General features: G+C 38.1%; 1 protein-coding gene across 1 annotated transcript; it reads left to right on the top strand.

Annotated features, from left to right (window-relative positions):
• The first annotated feature begins 1,431 nt into the window (after positions 1-1,431).
• On the top strand, positions 1,432-20,993 carry dnai1.2 (dynein, axonemal, intermediate chain 1, paralog 2). The gene is made up of 20 exons (XM_054617526.1): positions 1,432-1,568; positions 1,655-1,720; positions 2,282-2,380; positions 2,599-2,679; positions 2,960-3,086; positions 3,364-3,419; positions 3,536-3,691; positions 3,866-3,925; positions 4,047-4,175; positions 4,384-4,468; positions 4,592-4,709; positions 4,928-4,971; positions 5,151-5,398; positions 5,700-5,789; positions 6,088-6,175; positions 6,388-6,467; positions 9,992-10,140; positions 11,895-11,994; positions 15,248-15,433; positions 20,800-20,993. The coding sequence occupies exons 1-20, from the start codon at positions 1,533-1,535 to the stop codon at positions 20,899-20,901; spliced, it is 2,100 nt and encodes a 699-aa protein (XP_054473501.1). The 5' UTR covers positions 1,432-1,532; the 3' UTR covers positions 20,902-20,993.
• The last annotated feature ends 1,073 nt before the right edge of the window (positions 20,994-22,066 follow it).

The raw sequence follows: 22,066 nt of genomic DNA, 5'->3' as shown, positions 1-22,066 counted from the left end.
GGGAGAGTTAATTCCCCTTTATTGGGAAGCTACATCAGCAGGCAATTTTCAGCCAAACTGTTTTTTTCCCCCACAGCATAATGTGAATGCTTCTTGTTTTATATTAAATAGTGCCATGTATAAACATACCTTGTTATTGTGCATTCAATACTAAGCTATTCAAATAATACACAGGCTCATATAATCATGTTTTTATTTTAAACATGTGCAGGGTACAGTGAGGAGGCTTGCAGGGACAGGTCCAGCTGGAGAGAGCTCCTGTGTGTGTCGCTGAATGTGTGCATTTGTGACTGAAACATAACATCTTCTGCCTCCATTTATCCATTCGCTACAATATGTTGGATTCATGTGAATGTGTATTTAAAGACATTTCAATTTGTGGAAAATAATTGAAAAAAATAAATTAAAAAATTGATAATCAACCCCCTGTTGAAGACCTCTGGTCTACAGTATGCCTACAACTTATGTTTCAATCTTAATATAATGTTGTCCTTACTGAAGACAATGACAACCAGAGTTCTATGAACATAAAGATGTTTCAAAAGTTAAATAAACAATAATTCACAATTTAGTAAAAAAGCACAGTGATCCGTGTGATGAGGTTTTTCTAGAATATATGTTTATATGTATATTATTATTATTATTATTATTATTATTATTATTATTATTATTATTTATTATTATTATATTATTATTATTATTATTATTATGTTTATATGTATATTATTATTATTATGTTATATATGTATATTATTATTATATTATTATTATTATGTGTATATGTATATTATTATTATATGTATATTATTATTATATTATTATTATTATTATATATGTATATTATTATATTATTATTATTATTATTATTATTATTATGTTTATATGTATATTATTATTATTATATTATTATTATGTTTATATGTATATGTATATGTATATTATCATTATTATTATATTATTATTATTATGTTTATATGTATATGTATATTATCATTATTATTTTATTATTATTATTATTATTATGTTTATATGTATATGTATATTATCATTATTATTATATTATTATTATTTTTATTATATGTTTATATTATATATTATTATTATTATTATTATTATTATATTATTATTAATTATGTTTATATGTATATTATTTATTATTATTATATTATTATATGTATATGTATATTATTATATTATTATTATTTATTATTATTATTATTATGTTTATATGTATATTATTATTATTATTATATGTATATATTATTATATATTATTATTATATTATTATTATTATGTTTATATGTATTTACATGTATGTTACATGTTTTAGCCTCACTAATGACTTCCCCAGAGGCCTGGCCGAGGCTGCTCGTTGTCTTGGCAACCCGTATACAGCAGCAGGCAGCTTCAGAGGAGCGGTGTCCTGTGACTTTTAGCTAACGTGAACTATTTACGTTATTTACTTTGTGTCTTTGACAAGGAGACACACAGTAGCTAAAGTGTGGTTAAGACATTAAAACGGACTCTTCGCAATGCCTAACAATCACGCTGCAGCATCACTGAGAAAGGTAACGCTGAATGCCAAGCTATCCCGTTATGCTAATGTCGCAGCTAACCATTTAGCAGGATATTTATTCTCTTTTTTTCCACTCAGGGCTCAATTGCTCAGAAGGTTACTTTACCTGGTGCAAAGTCAACCAAAGCTACAAGTAAGAAAAAGGTGGGTGCGCTTCATAATCTGTCTAATCAACCCCCTGTTGAAGACCTCTGGTCTACAGTATGCCCACAACTTATGTTTCAATCTTAATATAATGTTGTCCTTACTGAAGACAATGACAACCAGAGTTCTATGAACATAAAGATGTTTCAAAAGTTAAATAAACAATAATTCACAATTTAGTAAAAAAGCACAGTGATCCGTGTGATGAGGTTTTTCTAGAATATATGTTTATATGTATATTATTATTATTATTATTATTATTATTATTATTATTATGTTTATTGTATATGTATATGTATATTATTATTATATTATTATTATTATGTTTATATGTATATGTATATTATTTATTATTTTATTATTATTATTATTATTATTATTATGTTTATATGTATATGTATATTATCATTATTATTATTATGTTTATATGTATATGTATATTATCATTATTATTATATTGCGCTTCATAATCACAAACATGTGACAGAATTCAAGAAGTGGATGAAAGTTCACAGTTTTTTTTTACCAAGACATAAATCTTTATTTTATGCAACATTACAGGATGAGGAAGAGGGAGTGGATCCTGGTGATGGATGGGACGAGTGGGCTCATGGGAAAGCGCTTATTAAGCCCCCAGATCAGATGGAGCTCACTGACACTGTAAGAGATCTTCATTGCTCAAGTTTATGACAGACACACGGGCTGAGTTAAGGGACTTGGCTCAGACTCTGCTGCTGTTGCTTAATTCCCTTTTTTCCCCCCCAACTAGAATAATTCATCATCATCATTTATGTATAATCAATACCATGGCCAAATTAGTCAGGCATGTGTAACCTATGCTGCTATGTCCTCTGCTTTATCTATAATGTTATCATTAGGCGCTGAAAGAGGAAATCACAAGGATCCTGACTGCAAACAACCCACACGCTCCCCAAAATATTGTCCGCTTCAGCTTCAAGGTAACAAAGTTATATCCAGGGGTATTACTTTACTTCCCTTGCTATCAATGTATCCCTGTATTACAGAAACTATGTTGTATTGAAGATTATTTCATGAGAAAGGCTAATTCTTTTTTTCCCCATCCAATGTTTCTGTGGGTCTTTTTTTGTTTCAAAATGTGTTTGATACCATGTAAGTGGTTCATTAACATATGTTTCTTGTCACCTAACCACAATCAAACAGAACTAAAAGGTTCGTCTGCTCATTATTCCTCACATCATTGCTTATTGTGTGTCCCAGGAACGTTCCTTCAAGCCTACCAGTGTTGTGGATCAAATGGCTGTTCACTTTGTGTTGGAGGGCAGCCTCCTGCATCAAGACTCTGATGAGGCTCGTAGACTGAGGGCCAAGGAGGGTCTCCCTAAGGGTAGTTACTGAAACATTCTGTGTTTACAGATGACAGTTACACTTCGTTAGATATTCAAGGATAACATATTATTCTCTTCCATTACAACGGCACACTATGTTGCATAGTGTTTTGTACCATGTAGTGATGTGTTTTCCTCTCTGGTGTAGTACATGATTGGTGCCACAAGGTGTCACTTTCAACATGTGTCATAAAATAGAAAACATGCTCAGAGTTTACACAGAAAAGAGTTTTTGTCGACAGTCAAATTATGATATAATATTTCTAATGTGTCCAGAGACTGCTACTGTCGACACTGGAGCAGAACTTGATGAGGAGAAACCAGAAACCCCGGTAAAAATATGTTGTTGATCTAAAGTCCAAGCACTGGTCTGTGTTGAACAGTATAACTTATTTTGAACAAGAGTATAACTTGAGCTACAACACTTTCCCCTGTTGGCTCTCCACAGGCCACACCTGCAGAGGATGGAGGGGAAGTGGATGAAGCGGGAGAAGAGGACAGACCAGACAGTGTTGCCTCCAAAACTGACATGAAGGAGCCAAAAGTTACTAACCAGTTCAACTTCAGTGAGAGGGCCTCCCAGACCCTCAACAACCCACTGAGGGTAGGAAAGAGAATCTCACACATCTTTTACGTAGTAGTTGGATATCTAACATTTCAAAGAGGAAAGTTTGAATATAGGAGGATATAAATAACATAATATTGATGTGTGTATGATAAAATAGTCATAGCCTGGTGCCTTAAGAGTTTCTGTGGAGTCATTTTTATTTTCCTGTAGGAAAGAAGCTGCCAGACTGAACCTCCTCCTCGTAGCATCTTTGCTGCCACTGCTAATCAGGTACTGAATCCCCTGACTTGTTTCAAATATTTTTTTAGGCCAGGCTTTTTCTCGCACTGTTGAGCATTGAATATATGTGCTCACGTGGGCTGACTGTAATAACTCTATTCTCTTTTTTTAGTGGGAGATCTATGATGCGTATGTGGAGGAGCTGCAGAAACAAGAAAAAAATAAAGAAAAGCAGAAAGCTGCAGCTTCAAAGAAAGATAATGACAAAAGCAAGAAGAAAACGATGCTGATGGAAACACAGGTAAATAGAGTGCTCATGTATCTTATATTTGTATCTTAGCACAGTTACAACTGATTATAATGCTTTTGCCATACATACAGTACCATACACATGGCTTTTGAACACAACCTTTAATAAGGTAGAGAAATTAGAGAAATGGCTAATCTATTATTTACCAAGTATATTTTTGCAGTATTTTCATCGAAGTTGTTTCATGTTTCTGTTACAGAATGATGACGTCACCAAAGTGGGAAAGGCGTCCAAGATCTTTGAACGAATGGTCAATCAGAATACCTTTGATGACATAGCACAAGGTATGTTCAAGTACATCCGTCAAGTGACACAATAATAAACTACATCCCATTTGATACAGAAGTTGCTACAGATTCTCTTCTCTCTTCTTCCCATCTCCCTGCTCCCCTTTCATGCCCTTTCAGATTTCAAATACTTTGAGGATGCATCTGATGAGTTCAGGGACCAGGAGGGCACTCTTCTCCCCTTGTGGAAGTTTCAATATGACAAAGCCAAAAGACTATCTGTCACTGCCCTCTGCTGGTAGGTTTGCTTTACAACTCTGTTAACGTTCACTTAGAATGATGTTTATTATTATTCTTTGGGGGAATATGTAGTCGCAACTGCCCCACTATCTAGAGTTTTAAAGAGGTCATCATGATTGTACACCTCAATTATCAGTGTTTACATTTCAAGGATTTTCATCCAATGTGCTGTTACAAGAAGGGCAGATGACTAATTGATACACCTGTCATCAACAGGAATAAGAAATATCCGGACCTTTTTGCTGTGGGAATGGGATCGTGTAAGTACACAGGATAAAAATGAAAATTCATAAGTGACAAGTTATGTTAACATTTCTGAGACTATTTAAGTTGTACCTATTTTATGAGATTTTTAAATGTTACTATTTTAATGAAGCATATTTGATATTTGACCTGACATTTCCTCCCGTTCACTCTCCTCTCTCCCTCTGCTGGCCAGACGACTTCAGTAAGCAGGGGCTTGGCATGCTAATATACTACTCAATGAAGAACTCCGCCTTCCCAGAGTTCATCTACCAAACAGACTCTGGTGTCCTGTGCCTCGACATCCACGAGCAGCATTCCTACCTGGTGGCGGTAGGCTTCTATGACGGCTGTGTGGCTGTCTACAACTTGAAGGAGGAGGGATTGGAGCCTGTGTATAAGAGTACAGCTAAGACTGGCAAGCACACAGACCCAGTCTGGCAGGTGAGAGGGGGGGGGGCAAGGTAGAGGTGACGGGAGTTCAGGGTGTGAATTTAGTTGAAGTCTCTCCACTCTTGCATTATTTCTTTGTCTTCATTTCTGCGTTTACTTGGATTTGTTTTTCCATTTTGAGACCATCCCAAGCCTGTTAGTTGGAAGTGTAAGCCGTCTAATAAACTCTCTAACACCAAGCATGCAGCAATGCTTATGATGCCCTAACCTAACAGAGAATTTCATGTTAGGTTAGAAAATTTCAAACATTTTCTTCTGTTTTCAGTAGATTTATTCTTTTTTTTTTATTCAGGTGCGCTGGCAGAACGATGACATGGACAATAACCACAATTTCTATTCTGTTTCATCTGATGGCCGAGTTGTGTCCTGGACACTCGTCAAGGTTAGCTGAGGTGTTATATTTTTATTCTCTCTGTAACTAAGGTCATTTTCTCTTTTTTCATGTTATCAGCATAATTCAAATATAATGAAACTTTTGAGAGGCTAATTACATGTTTTTTGTGTGCCCTCTGGATAAGTGTCCCTGTATGATTGTTCACATTTACAATTGTCTATGTGTTCGTTTTCATTTGTGTGTGTTTATATCTATTAGTTGAATGTGTGTACAGTATATATTTTACTGCATCACAGTGTGTACAGTATATATATTACTGCATCACAGTGTGTTTGCATTCTTGCAGAATGAGCTGGTCTTTACAGACATTATCAGACTGTCACTAAATGGTGCTGTCTCTGAGGGCCCAGAAGTTGCACAGCAGCCTAGCATCGGTAAGATCTCCATTGCTTAGCATGTCATCTTGTGCATGTATGTAAGAAAGTATGCAATTGCAATACAATTTCTAACTGCTATTACTCATACAAAGTGCTACACTTCAGATTTAAACTTTAAACCTGACATCAGATCAGATTGGAGTCTGGTGCATCAGGCCTGTCCGTAACAGTACGTATCTAATATAAGTATTGATGTATCTTGTCCACAGCCTGTGGTACATCGTTTGACTTCCATAAACAGATCGACTATCTCTTCCTTGTTGGCACAGAGGAGGGGAAAATACACAAGGTATGTTTCCATGATTCTACTGAGCTAGTTTTGGCTTGATGGCATTGGTCACTTCTAAATTACATGAAGCATGTTGTTGACGTGACTCACTTAGACAAATGTCTGGGGGAAAGGAAATCATAGCACAACTTGTGATACAGTAACATTAAGTTACATAACATTGGCCACTGTAACAATAATTGACAAATCTCTGATACAAAATGCATGACAGGACAATCATCTATAGGAATACATGTTTATTTATAATACTTGTTTTTTATTTCATTTTATTTTTATCTTGTCTTTCTTTTACTATGTCTCTTGTGTGCACTTTACCCTATGCTGCTGTAATCCTGCAAATTTCCCCGCTGCGGGACTAATAAAGGATTATCTTATCTTATCTTATCTTATCTTATGACAATACAGTAAAAATGTGTGTAAAAACAGGACCCTATCAAATGGCAAAATAGTTTTTAAAGAACATGAATTTTTAAGGTACTGTATCATTCACTTCACTTTAAACGTTGGGACCATTTGTACTAAATTATTTTCATTCAGTGTAATATTTATAATAATAATTATATTACAATTTAGATTGATTTTCAAACACAGAGGTAGCCATGGATATAAGATAATTCCAGTAGAGACTTGAAACTTGCTTGAGATAACCCTGTACTGATACAGATGTGACCCAGTTCAATACTATTTGTTACATTCACCATGTATTAATGTTGATAGTGCACTGTTAAAGCAGGTGATTTACATTTTATGCAAGAATGTTTCAGTCAATTGAACACAGGTGTCTTAATTAGCTGTCCTCCTAATTTCCTCTCTTTGAAGCGTCATAGTCAAAGTGTAGCTATTTAATAGTATTCTACCACTATTATGCTGAGAATAATTGATGTTTTAATTTGTCCTGGTTGAAACTCCCATTAAAAAACACTTCAAACCAGAACCAGTGTCAGATAAACAGCAATAATAGATTGTAGTGTATCAATTATGCAGTGGAGCAACAGTGGAGCCAACTCAGAGTGCATGTGAATGACCAGTGAGAAAGGAACTAGACAAAAGAGGACAGACAAATGCTTTCACTAGACATAATATTTTAAGTTGGGTGAACATTCTGATGGAGGCTCAGTATTCATGTCAAATAATGGTAAAAAATAGCCAACCTCACCAGGCAACTGGCATGTGAGGGTCCTCAGCTAATCTAATTCACCTGGGCCTGTCAGGCTCTTACTTGTCTCTTACTTGTGCATCACCCCATGACCACTACCACGATGGCAAAAATGTTTTGCAAAGTTAGTTGGTTAACTTTTTTACTTTTGAAAATTCATCAAAAAATTCTGCTGATGTTGTGCAGCAAAGCCTTATCCCTAAAATGTGTTTTCTTTCCATACCACCCCTAAATGACATTAGGATAATCTTGGGGCTTGACGCTGTCTGCCCTGAAAAACGGAAGCTCATTTTGTTTGTGGTGCACTTATAGATATCGTGCTGGGCTTGCACTCCAGAGGGTGCACAAGCTTGGAAGTTTCCATTAATTGTGTGTGTGTGTGTGTGTGTGTGTGTGTGTGTGTGTGTGTGTGTGTGTGTGTGTGTGTGTGTGTGTGTGTGTGTGTGTGTGTGTGTGTGTGTGTGTGTGTGTGTGTGTGTGTGCCTCCAACCTCCTCTATGCTTTTCTTCATCATGTTTTTGTTACCATAAGCAGAAAGACACTCATACATGTCTCAATCGTTTTGCGCTTTCCGACTGTGTCCTCATTCAATTGAAAACAGCTCGCTGACTAATGCACACTTCATTGAAATCGGCTCATGTTACAGCCGTTATAAAATTAAACTTCTTGCTGGAGGGAAGAAGGAAGGGGGGGGGACGGACTCAAAACGGATTCTGTGGTAGTTCCTGCTAAAGAAGTTGCCTCCAGGAACACATTTGGCCTTGACGACACAAGCACACATACACATACACACACACACACACACAAAAACACACAAAAACACACATAGGATGCTTTTCAATATGCTAAAATATCCCCTTGATTCCTTTCCTCACCTCCTCATCTCGCGTCTTAGTCCTGCTTATGGGAGACTCGAGTGAAGGAGCCAAGGAAGAGATGCGAGGAGAGGAGGGGGATGGTGTTTACACAGTATTTAATACAAGACACTTATTTGTGTCTACTCACGTGTCTCGTAGTGTTGTCAGAGAAAACCCTTTGGCAGTTTCCGCTCATCTCAGGCAAAGATTATCCTTGAATCCATGATGATCTTACCTTATTCTATTTAATCGTAATCACACACTTTTGATTGCATGTTGGTGGCTTTGTGCTTTGTAACACAATTAAGGTGAGGTCACAAGTGAAGCAGCAGACTGATTTGTCTACTTCCTATGATGGCTGTGGCTTAGATACATGCTGCCTGTATTGGGACCTACTCCTGTGAAATCACTTAATTAACCTAACCCTCCTTGCAGACATATGGGCAGACAAACACCCAGTATGTGTGATAAAATATGTTCTGTCTGCGACTGCCAAGGTTTAGTGGCAAAGAAACCCCAGGAGAGGCCAGATTAAGAATATTTCAGCTGGCTGCAGGAAACAATCAAACTGTCAGTGCTTGGAAGGGCAACAGCTGTCCCCAGAAGCTGTCTAGCTGTTTTATCTTTCCAGTTAATGTATCCCTGCGATCTAACTGCTGCTGTTTTGGTGCTTTTTTAAAGCCTATTCTGTCAATCGCAAACAAACTGGACATTTATAGGGCAATTCAACATTGAAGCACAGAAGCTTACAACCCAACTCTTGTTGGGTTAAAGCTGTCAAGTCTATTATACTTCTAGCCTTTCTCCAATCAGCAATGTCACAACAAAACTTCCCTTCAGTTTTGTTTTTATATAAAGCATTCTCAAGAAATATTTTTATCTAGTTCTCGTAGGAGTTAAAAGTATTGTCCATATCATTTTTTATATGCTACTTGTTAACTAGCAACAAGGACTTCTACTCAGCTTGTAAATAGTTTTATAATGTCTTCTGAGGCACTGGAGCTACCTTTGTAAAGGCATAGTGATGTCTGGTTAGGCCTCTTTTTTCTTGTATTCCCACAGATTTTTTTTTACTAAGCATACTATATAAAACACTAACAACAATAACAGTTTGGATTACAATAAAGATTTGATTAAGATGAGTTGGAACAATGTTACCACGGAAACTTTAATTTCATTTAAAACTGGACTGGTGAGCTTTCCAATGGTATTTTAGAGGGCAAGTTGGGGGGAAAAAAGTAGAAAAGTTCATAAATATGAAAATAATTGCTGTATATTTCTATTTCGCATTAATTTATAGCACGGTAAAAGCACATAGTTCCAATACAGTAAGTTGTTCTTGAAAGTACAATGGTTACAGTAGCAGCTGCCACCAGCAGACAATGAATGGGTTCAGTCACTGGACACTTTGTTAAATAGTAAAATATTAAGATAAATCTGAGTTTATACCATCAATTTTGGCCCAAATCAAGACTTGCCTTAATTCTTACCTTGATGTCTTTATTCTTTAGTGCTCCAAAACCTACTCAAGCCAGTTCCTGGAGACCTATGATGCCCACAGCATGGCGGTGGATGCTGTAAAGTGGAACCACTTCCACCCAAAGGTTTTCATCTCTTGCAGTTCAGACTGGACCGTCAAGATCTGGGACCATACCATCAAGTAAGAAAACTGATAAGGGAAAGACTGAAACTTGCAGCTACTGTAGATATTGTATCACTCTACATACTGTACATTGTACACAGCGATAAGAATTATTCTATTTAGTTTATATATGTTATTTAGTTTTTAGTAAAAGCTTCTACCAATCCTTTAAATGCTGTGGTTAGTTACAAAATAGTAACTGCAACTTTATACAGTATTTATATTTTAATGGTTAGCAACATTACTAATGTTCAGATGTGCATTCAGTGAAAATATAATCACCGTTCCTGTAAACCTTCCATTATATTACAGTATATTAGTCTTTATTACCTTGTTCTCATTTGCATAATTTGCCTTGCTTATTTGACTAACCCACAGTGCATCCCACTTCTTGTCAGCACAGGCAGCTTGACTGAATAATGATAGCAATCACCCTCCCATTATGAGAGAGAGGGTTCTCAAGAATGATCCATAACACCCCATGGATTTGAGATATTTCCGTTTCCAGGAGAGGGTCTGACTGGATCAAACCCACTTTTTCAAACTTTGCCACACCGTTTAGAAGTGTGTGAAAGCTTTACGTTGAAAACTGCTACTTTTGTTTGATGCCTGCGGCTAACATATCCTGTAAAACTGTCACATGACATTAGCCAGTCCTGAATGAGCTGTAGTAGTAATAGAACAGGCTCGTGTCAAATTAGTTAACCTACACAAAAGGTTAGCTTTAGATGTTCACCCCAGCCTAGAAACTTGGATGAGATTTAGAATCCTAGTAGCTCTGACTCGTAGATTTACAGTTTTTGCAGTGTGAAGGTGTCCATTGCAAACAAAGGGCGGCTATAGGTGCATATGTATATAGTTTAGGCTGTATGTGTTGCCGTATTTGACATTCACAGGGTACTAATTTGAATGCATCCTCGATAACATATTTTAACATTGCTACATTTTGATTTATTTTTCTGAGCTTGCTGATGGTGGACATATTCTACCACTGAATAGGGTCTTTTTAGCTCTGCTTCACTTGCAGAATGTGCCCAGAAGGCCAACTCAGGTGTTGGATGTGTAATTAGTTTCAGCTTTAGTAAATCAAACACCAATGGCGACAGACTGCTAGTGCAAATTGCTTTCATGTACACATCTAAGTTGCTTCTTCTGTGTTACCTATTGCCTATTACCTACTGTCTCACACACACACACACACACACACACACACACACACACACACACACACACACACACACACACACACACACACACACACACACACACACACACTGTGTTCAGTAATACAAGTCTTGTATCTGTCTTTTTTATTAGAAATATGTATTTTTTCATCTTGCTTCCAGTGGTGTTACACAAGTTAATAATGTGAGGAAACAGTGTGATAGACTCTTCTGTTTCATCTCTTCACTCATTTTCTCTCCCAGGCTCTGATGAGGCGTCAGTGTCTGGACAGATTGTAAAGGGTTATCATAGATGAACTTTATGTCTAAAGAGGGTTTTCCACCAATGGAATCTCTAGGAAGAAAACCACAGATATACCATTGCCTAAATAGGAATTTAGTGCACAGTTGTACATCTATAATGCAGAATCAGATGATTGACCTTTAAATGACTGTAGATTCTATTGAAAACACAAATTTAATACAATGGGTAGCAGTTCAAATTCATTCTGGGTGACATTGGATTTCAGGGGCACATAGCAATTCATTCAATGTAATTGAAAGTTACAGATTTCCTGTCTGACTGTGTGTATCTGTGTGTTTTGTCAGCACTCCAATGTTCACATTTGATCTGAACGCCGCTGTTGGTGATGTTGCCTGGTCTCCATACTCCTCCACTGTATTCGCTGCCGTCACAACAGATGGAACAGTAAGTGTCTGCCTAAACTAAATATTTTGCAGCCCACAGCTTGACTTAGAAGTTTAGCAGTTCATAATTTGTATGCCTGTTTTGGCCTTCAGAGTGCTCTGGTTCAAGCCACAGTGCATGATTTCTGCTAATATGTATTAAGAACTTCAAATCATTGATTGTACATTTAAGTGTTTTACGTTTTATATTTGAAGCAATGTGCGCTGTCTTGCGATCGCAGAATTAGTTTATTTCCTTTAGCTAGGATTAGAGGAAGGGACTGCTCATTAATGATCTGTATCAATATATGCATCAAATCAAAAAATATAATAACATGTGGAATGTAAGATATTTTCATAGCTCCAGGTGATATATGCTGACTGTACAACCGGTCTCAGACCTATATGTAGCCTATAGGATGCTTTGTCTGATCATCACCACCACACATCTGCTGTGTACCTCAGATAACATTAGCTCGACACTTACCTGACAGAACATGTGAAGTCACAAGCAGCTGCACCATCTCCCACTTGCCACCAACTTCATTATTCTGCTTATCATATCTCTATATATATACTCAGCTGACTAAACTATATTCATATGCTAAGCCTCAGATTAATGCACAGTTTCATACACAGTTTCTTGTGAAAAAGGCGGGTTCCTGCCCTGCCAGTGGTTATTGATTCCTGCCAAAAGTAATATCAGTGGATGCCGTGTTGCTTATCTCCACATATTTTCTTAGTATGGCTGCAAGCTGTCCCCATCTGTTTGTCTTTGCACCAGCCTGCACCATGCTATAAAAGTCCAGAGTGTTGTGTCTGACACATTTCCTGTCCAGTGTGCCAAGTGAAGGCGTGTGAGAGTGATGAAGAGGAAATGAGAGCTGAGCAATTTGAGAGACACCTTATGTGATAGTGTGTGTGTGTCTGTTTGTGTGTGTGTATCCCGTCCTTTCCAACGCCAGAGTTCAGTCCCCATAGGCACAATACATACTATAGTGTATCCATAATTATTGAAATTAATTCACAACCAAACATCAGTCTTGATTAAAAATGGAAGAGAGGAAACATGGGATTTATTTAACAAATTCACAACTATAAATTAAATGTCCCTTGATAGTACACAAGTTGCACATTAATAAATGGCAATGTATACAGCCAGATTTTTAAACACAAAAATCGGCATTTTTTTTTTATTGTAAACATCTCTAAAGAAAAAAATTTAATTAAATGACTTTGCTAGAAAGCATATTAAATCTCAGTCCTGTAATTTATTATCTGAAACTGGATCAAAAGCAGTTTCAGCAGCTATTAAAAAACTCATTACAAGCCCATCGGTTTGCATACATTTTACTAGCACAATATCCTCTCCTTTCTAAGCAGCAGGAAGGAAAGAATATTAAATTGTCGATCAAGGTCAGTGTGCCTGGTCCACTTTCCTCAGTGTACTAAACTCAAATCTGAACTATCATTTCAGTCAGATTTTAAGCATGTGCTTGGGAAAAATAGCTTAACCTTTGTTGACGTAAGCTAGTGATTTTATAAATACATTATATTAGTATTTGCTATAATGCCAAATTTCGAGGTAGTGTAAATGTCATCTGTAAACTGAGGGATGGGACTGAGGGACAGGGCTGTTCAGAGTTAACTGGATCTACTAAATAATTCATGTACATTCAGTCCAAGGCTAAACTTGCTCTTTGGTCGCTGTCACATTTTGAAGAATGTTGTCAGAATTTCCACATTCACTGGTGCGGTTGTAGTACATGATGCTAGTCAGAATATTCTACCCCAGGATTGCAGATTCTCTGCAGTACATTGTTGTTTTCTGGGACAAGTGCCTGATAGAGCTTGAGTGACTCAGCATGAGCTGTGCACCCCCTGACGTGTATTTTCTGATGATGAAAAATCTGACCTGCTGCGGTGCTGCAAAATGTCAGAGACACAGTGGCGTACGTGTGTGTGTGCGCGTGTGCGTATGTGCGTGCGTACATGTGTTCATAAGGATAATGACTTGCCTGGCAAGCTGAGGTGTAAAAATGACACTGAGTTGTGCGATGAAAACAAATATCTCTTGGTTCTCTCTGTCCCTGCCTCTCCATCTGAGCTGACTAATGAGGAAATAAAGTGTCAGGATGAAATAATGACAAGTCCAGGCTTATCCTCCAATGATTGGTCTCCAAATCCATATTTGCTCTCTGTGCAACTCCTCTTAACCTTCTGCACATGGACTGCTTTATATTTCAGTTACAATACCTGCATCAGCTCATGCTAGATTTTCAAGCAATAAAAACTGCCTAAATAATGTAAAAATTTTATATTTTATTATCAATTAAAATTAATATGTTCTACAATGTAAATTTAATAAATTATAGGCAATCATTTCAACACAGTAAAATGCATCACTGCTCGCAGTTCTTGTTTGAATACAAATGTACTGCAATCAGGTATGACTAATGTTACATTAGTGCTCATATATCAAAAGCAAAAACACTGCAGATAATGGCTGTAATGATGGAGGTTGCAGAAAGTCATACCCTGGTAGAAAATGATGATTGGTTGTAATCACTGCGATGCTTTATGTGGTGTTGGTACACATAGACGGTGTGAACCCTAGCAGCCCGGGCACAGTCATCTTTCTGGTAAAAGGAGTGGGCTGTGCTTTGCAGTGGGCTCATTTGTTGCAGACAGATTGTCTAAATGCACTTATAGGCTGAAAGAAGAATGTCTGGGATCTGGTCCCTTCGGGATAATGATGCTTATGATTTCGTATGCCAGCACAGACAAACACATAGCAGCTGTGGCTCAGAGGTAGAATGGGTCGTCCTCTAATCAGTAGACCGGTTGTTGGGTCCCCGGCTGCTCACGTCCACATGCCCAAGTGTGGATTGGAAAGATACTGAACGGCAAATCGCTCCAGAAGACTGTGCCATCGGTGTTTAAGTGTGCCTGAAGGTGCATTAGTTTAGATCTGATGGGCAGGTGGCACTTTTGATGGCAGAATTACTGGGAACACCCTTCTTTGCACCAGATGGTCAGGCTGCATCCCTGCAGAGACTTGTGCTCCCCCAGGCTCCTTCTCAAATAAAAGACAACACAAACACAAGATATAAAATGGCAGCATCAGATCTAGCCTTAACTGACTCTGCAGGCTGGATCTTCAGACAGACTGTAAACCTTTAGTCAAAGTTAGTGGTGATGCCAAACTCTTGAAATCTCAGTTAAAAAATGTCATTAACAATACATTTATTTTTGTAATCACTCATCTTTTTCAGGTTCATGTCTTTGACCTCAACATCAACAAATATGAGGCCATCTGCCAGCAGCCAGTGGTGGCCAAAAAGAAGACCAAGCTGACTCACGTTGAGTTTAATCCCATCTATCCTATCATCATAGTGGGCGATGACCGAGGCTATGTCAGCAGCCTCAAACTCTCCCCTAACCTCCGCAAGAAACCCAAGGTAAGAATCTTATCAAGTTGGCAGAGCGGGACTTTCCATCACAATACAATCGTTTGAGCTATATTACTCCAAACTATACCCATTTTAAGCCTCTCGTTCCAAATGCAGCTGCTTGACTGCTCCATGTTTTTCTCTTGCTGCTTTGTCTTTATAATGAGACTCTACTGGCACATACGAATGGAGCTTGTCCACATTACATATTTAGTACCAAATCTTCTGCCACTTTCAGCACCACGGAGAAATGTGTTCTGCATTGTTACCATTGCATTTGAATGGCCTATTGTGTTCTTGCCCCCCTTTGGATGGTAACAGCCAATTAAATGGGCGTTATCAGCGGTTATCAGAGTCATAGATATAGGTTAGATGGGGCCTGCTACACCTACTGGTTGTTTCAGAAGGCATGTATTCTATCATCCATACAAAAACAAGAAGAAGCACTGACCTCTATTCGCAGTAATAATTAAGAAGTTAAGGTGGAAGTGAGGTGATGTAGTAAAGCGATAAAATGATGGATGTATAAAGAGACTGGATACAGCGCCGGAGGCAGCGCCACGGTCCTTCCTATGGAAGTTGCTCAGTGACACATGAAGCAAAAAAAGTATAGAATTCAGATGAAAACACCGGGGATCTTCTGGCAATCATCTGCATTATTTGGCCCATACAACAGGCACACTAGTGTTTCCCTGCCTCCCAGCCCTTAGTCCAGCCTCGGTCTCTGGCTCATTCACATAATCGGCGGAAAGAAAATAACTCTGGATTTGGCTATTACTGCATTTTACAACTTTTAAGACCTGTTAAAGTTATCGTTCTGGAAAGTAGATTTACCTTATACAAAAATATCTGCTGGGTTACAGACATCTAAATCCATTTAGGATGGTTGTCAGGGGCGATGGATGGGTCAAACATTCACAAGATCATAGTTTGAGTCCCGTGTGAAACCAAAGTCACTTGCATTAGTGATTACATCTCACTTGATAGTGATCACCGCTGATATCGCCCATTAAATCAGCTAATAACATTCGAAATGGTTCTTTCACCTAATATAAAATCTTATCTGTAAATGATCTGAATGCATGTATTATTGTTCCACATCAGTGAAAGTAGATCAGATCTTTGCAGAGTCCTGACCTCGAGCTAATTTCACCAAATAACAATGAAATGAAGGCCACTGTTCTCCCCCTCCTCGGCTGCTCATTGTCAGCGTCACTAATGGCCTGTATTTCTCTCTCCCTTGCTCATTTAGGCCAGTTAACAATTACCCATAGAGATATCAAGCATTCTTTGTAATCAAATAAGCTTGTTAGAAAAGATCACTAGAAGGAGAAGCAAAACATAAATTGTCATGTATTAACAATTGGGGAAATAATCTTAAAGAAAAGAAAGCTGAAATATATTTGGAATTCAAAGCAAGTTGTAGCTATAGAGTAAAAATTTCCACTCTACTCCATTCACAATTGATGAGTCACTGAAGGTTCTGTTGCCACCCAGTGACAATGGTTAATGAGCTGTGGACTAATCACAGCGGCCCTACTAAACACAGGAGGAAACAAAATGGCACGCTGAGTCACAACACTTTAATCAGGGCCCATTTTGAGTAAGCTCTTCAGCCTTTTCTTTTCTACCTCTTTGTGTTGGTCATATAGGTGCATGTAAACTAGAAAAAATGCTAATGACTACACTAATAATTATTTATTTTCACAACATATTGTTGTGTATTATACACTGCATTGCCTGGGTGAAACACGCAGAAAAAATGATCATTCAACCACTCACATAAACCCAGTTTGGATGGGTACAGCATGTCAACACATATACACACATCCAGTGGTACCTCATTAGCAACCTCAGACTGTAGCCCTAAGGCATACAATTGGGGAGTAATTGTATAGTTAAGCACCACTGACAGCGGTCAGAGCATTTTTGAACGCAGTGTGGCAAATAAGCATCAGGCATCAACACCCACAGCAAATATCATCAGTAATATGTCCTGGCCTGGCAATCCAAACTGTAACAATCCAAAGTGTGTTTTAATCACCTATTTAAAGGGCATTCAGTAAGGCTGTCGGGGCAGACCAACTTCTTGGCTCATTGACTCTCACCAAACAATTCCACCCGACCTCTGTGTCTTGTAGTGCGCCTCGAAATGAATTAATTGTTGTCTTGCAAAATGAGAGTTCAAATGTTAGAAGTCTGAATTTAAGTGTCAGGCACAGGAATTGACCAAAGGATGTACCTTTTTAGAGTATGTTCTAAAATGCTCTGAGGGCTTACTGTTATTTCCTAGTTTAAGTCTGAGGGCAACAATCACTAAGATGTAGCGTCAGATGTGCCTGTTGTTATGCTGTACACACAGAATTGTATAGGCCTGAGGATATGTGGTGTTATCCTGGAGAGTCTTTGGTGTTGAAACAACTGTCTGCTGTCTTAAAGTTAAAGAGAAAGAGAAAGTTTATGCACTTTCTAGTTTAATCTGGTCTGAAAGTGTTACGCAATTCACATAATGCATATAATATACCAGAATGTGCACATTATAGTCAACTTTGGACACACTCCAAATGTTCATCATTTTTAGATGACCACTTAACATCAAATGGCCCCCGTCTGTGTTCAACACAGCACACTGTTCTGTTCAACTGTGTGCAGCATGAATGTGTTCATCTCATCTGTTCTCGTCTCATTCTTTGTTGCCCACAAATCACAAGTGGCAGTGGCAATATAAAAGCACCATGTGCGATATTTTGTCATTGACTATGAATCCCAATTGTCCCAAATATAACGCCTTTCATAGCGTTTTGTATTCATGTTGAATGCTAGAAAATGAGCCGACACAACAGTGTGGGCCTTACAATACGGGGGGGGTTCTTATATGTATGCATTACTTTTATACAGACAGAACAAATCTAGGATTTTATTGCTGCAGTAAACAAGCCAGCAAGAAATTAAGAAAATAAATCAGAACACCTGTTGACATGTTGGGAGAAGAGGATTTTTTTATGTTTTTGATTACTTTTGAAGTTAATTAAAAAGAAGTGCTGGTTTGTGCCGGGTCAGCCTTTCTCTCCACTATAGAGGAAGCTTCATTGAGCCATTCATCATGGCAGAGATATTATGTTGCATCGAGATTTGATGCTCAGTCGTTTTGGGAACGGAGCTGTCTGTCTGGATCAACCCCCTCACTGTATCCATTTCAAGCTTCAAAACAGCTACAATATGAATATTCATTTTCCAATCTTCAGAGGAGTTGGTGTCGACCCTCACTTTTTCTACTGAGTTGGCACGTCAGTCCCAACAGTAACACTTCTATACTTAAATCTATAAAAAATAACATTATGTACTAGTGTTTAAAGTGTACTACTATGATGTCAACACATACACAAGAATATACAAGAATTTGATTTAATGGTAAAAGTTGCACAGGCATCAAATTAAGACTTAAAGCGTGTTTTGTAGTCACCACAGCAGCAACCAGTTATTTGTGCTGTGTATTGTTTATTCCTCTATGGGATGATAGTGTCCATTATGTCAACATTGCACTCAAAAATATATATATAAAAAATATTTTAGTATGCATACTGGTAGTTTTATCCCTCATGTTGTCATTCTTTAAAGCAAATTACTACACACACAGTAAATGATTACATAGCAGCCATTATGGGATGTCATAGTAGCAAAAGCCCACGTGTATCTAATAACATTAATGATGGCTACATTCCATTCAGACCTTACAGAGACACTTAAATGTTACGAGCCAACGTTATTATTATCATCCCTGCCAGGAGGCTCATGTGATCTGTTGCGTGTGTGAGTTTGTGTATGACTGCGTGCGTCCGTGTCTCCGTCCGTGAATGAGTGTGCAGCTCTCTGTCTCTCCACAGCTAATCTCGAATTCTGCATAATATTGCGGAGGGCCAGTTATGGCTGTGTGCTCAACGGATCTCTTGTGGTTGTGATAACTCACACTTTCATAAAAAAAACTCTTATTGTTTTATAATGCAATTGACTGCCTGCTGACACCTCACAGAAGCTTTTTTCAGGCTGGTAGGGGCCACTAGTGGTAACACAGCTGATTGCAGAGCCGCCTTTCAACCGCTGTTCTGCGCAAAAAATAATAGTAGGAGAAAACATTGTGCTCAATTTTAGTGTTTTGGACACTGTGTTTGGCTATCGGCTAACAGAACTACCAGTACACACACTGCCGAGTACCTCGCCTCTACTCAGATGTCGCTACTCAGGCAGACTTAGTAAATACACATTTTTCTCTGGCAAGACTGCACGTCTTATACAAAGACTTTGAGTCGATTACCTACATAAATTGCCGCTTGTCGGGGTAAGCCAATTGTGGGTTGTATTCATTCAATCACACGATACAGCAGAGATCTGCACTCCACTGAGTGCACCTTTCTTGTTAATGTTATTAGTTACACTTGTACTTTTCTTGCTCTAACAAAGTAACAATGTCTGCAGTGAAAATGGTTTAAGGTCACAGGAAGGGCCCTGAGACATCCCTCCAGCAGCCTGTATTATAAACTATAGACTGATTCCTTTTTATTTCTTGAGGAAGTTTGTTGGATGTCATTGTATGAGCAGGACTGACATATAATCACTGCTTACATAAACAGTAGTTCACTTTTCACTACAGTGCTAGCTGACTTTCATGCAGTTTAAGAACGAATTAGGCTTTTTCACCTCACTCTACATTTCTTCAACCTGAGAAACTCTGGTCTGTATTTGTATCAAAAATAAAAGATAATCATGCTTATTATTATTAGTAACTTACCTTTCTGCAAAAGCAGAAGACATGTCATTATAAATTACCACTTTGTTCATGAAAGTAATAAAAGGCCATATCCAGTAAGCTTTAATATCATTATATAAATGTCATTAAATAATAAATTGTACAAGTTTTACAGTTTGAGAAAAGTCGTTAACAATAGTAAATAAGACTAATGATGGGCCCGTTAAATATCCTTTTAACAGAGGTAGAATGACCTCCCACACAGCCACTGTTGAGCTTTAGCTCCTAATTGGCTGTGTGTGTGTTTTTCTATGCACAGCAGTGTTTAATATGCCAATAATAACAAGACACCACAAACTGGAAGATCTCTGGAAGATTTGCCCTTTGCAATGGTGCCCTTTAGGCAGTAGCTCCATGTCCCAATATGGTGGAAAGAAATTACTATAATGGATTAATATAACCACTCTGCTGCTATTGACGTAACATCCATTTCAATTTATGTCTGATTGTGTTGTGTTCTCCTCTGGTTAACTGCCTGCCTGCTGGGTTTCTGGGCTCCTTAAGTGCTTGGTAAGCATAATACATTTACAATTTACTCTCTCTCTCACTTTGCGTGTGTGTCTGTGTGTAGGGCAAGAAGGGTCAGGAGCAGCCGAAGGGTCCAGAAGTTGAAGTAGCCAAGATGGAGAAGCTCCTCAGTCTGCTGAGGGAACCAGAGCAAAGCACAGCCTAACACAGCCTCTGACACAGCAACATGGTACAATCTTTTATTCTCGATCCTATAAAAAAAAGATATTTTGCTCAATGTCTGCAACAGCAAACAGCACCAACATAACATGAATAATATTTCTACATCTTTATTAAAAACGTTTTTCATCTGATCTCTCTCAAACTGTTAATAAATTATTCAGATTCAATTATCGATGCATTTATTTTTACTGCAGTACCAAATACATGTTAAACAGGCAACATTAGAATTCCATTGACTTAACTGACCTTCTGCAGGGATTTCTTAAACCCATTCTGTATTATTATAAGATAAAAAGTTGGGAGAAAAGGGGGAGAGTTACTGCCAGCGAACGGGGAGTTAAATTATCCTAATAGATCCAGCATTTATGGACCATTTCCAGACGACCTATCTTGGCTGGCACAAGTCGTCCTGGGCTCCCGTCCAGGGATGAGCTAGAAGCCTTTTAATTTCCCATCCATGGGCCGAACTTTCCTTTCACTCATGGCATGCCTTTTTATTTATTCCTCTCTCTTAATGGTTTTGTTCCTCAGTAAAATACCACCCAGTGCTCGGAAGCTCAGCGCTGCCACAGTGCACTCTCTCTCCCTCTCTCCCTCTCTCCCTCTCTCCCTCTCTCCCTCTCTCTCTCTCTCTGCTTCAGAGAGCTCCCCTGCCCTTCGCATCTTCCTGCGAACAAAAGCAGCAATCTCCCCCTTAAGTGTGATTCATTACTTCATCTCCACAAGTTTAGTTGGAGAGGGCTGCTCAATCAGGCTTCATTTTTACAGACAATGCATAACAATTAATTGTGGCCGTGGCCGTGGTGATGAGAATACAGCTGTTCCAATTCCCTCATTACTGCAGTTATAGGAAGCATACTGCAGGTTTGGATGAATAACTTTGTTGTAGTTTTTGTCAGATTAGTTTTTGTTGCATTTTTGTAGATGTTGTAGACACATGTATAACATTTGGGTTTGGGTGGAAGAGTGGTTTAATGGTTAGAAAGTGCATTACAACATCAGTTCCATGGTTGTGGTAGTTTGGAGGAGGATGTTGCAGTACATCTCGAGTTTTTGGCACTAACACTGGGGTGCACCGAAGTTGGAAATCTTCAAATTTTTCACACACAGTCGTAGCTTTATCAGACACATTTTCATTTGAGCAACAA

The sequence above is a fragment of the Anoplopoma fimbria genome, chromosome 17 (assembly GCF_027596085.1).
Source record: "Anoplopoma fimbria isolate UVic2021 breed Golden Eagle Sablefish chromosome 17, Afim_UVic_2022, whole genome shotgun sequence".
In the NCBI taxonomy this organism is placed as follows: domain Eukaryota; kingdom Metazoa; phylum Chordata; class Actinopteri; order Perciformes; family Anoplopomatidae; genus Anoplopoma; species Anoplopoma fimbria.
This window is presented reverse-complemented; position numbering and strand designations above follow the sequence as displayed.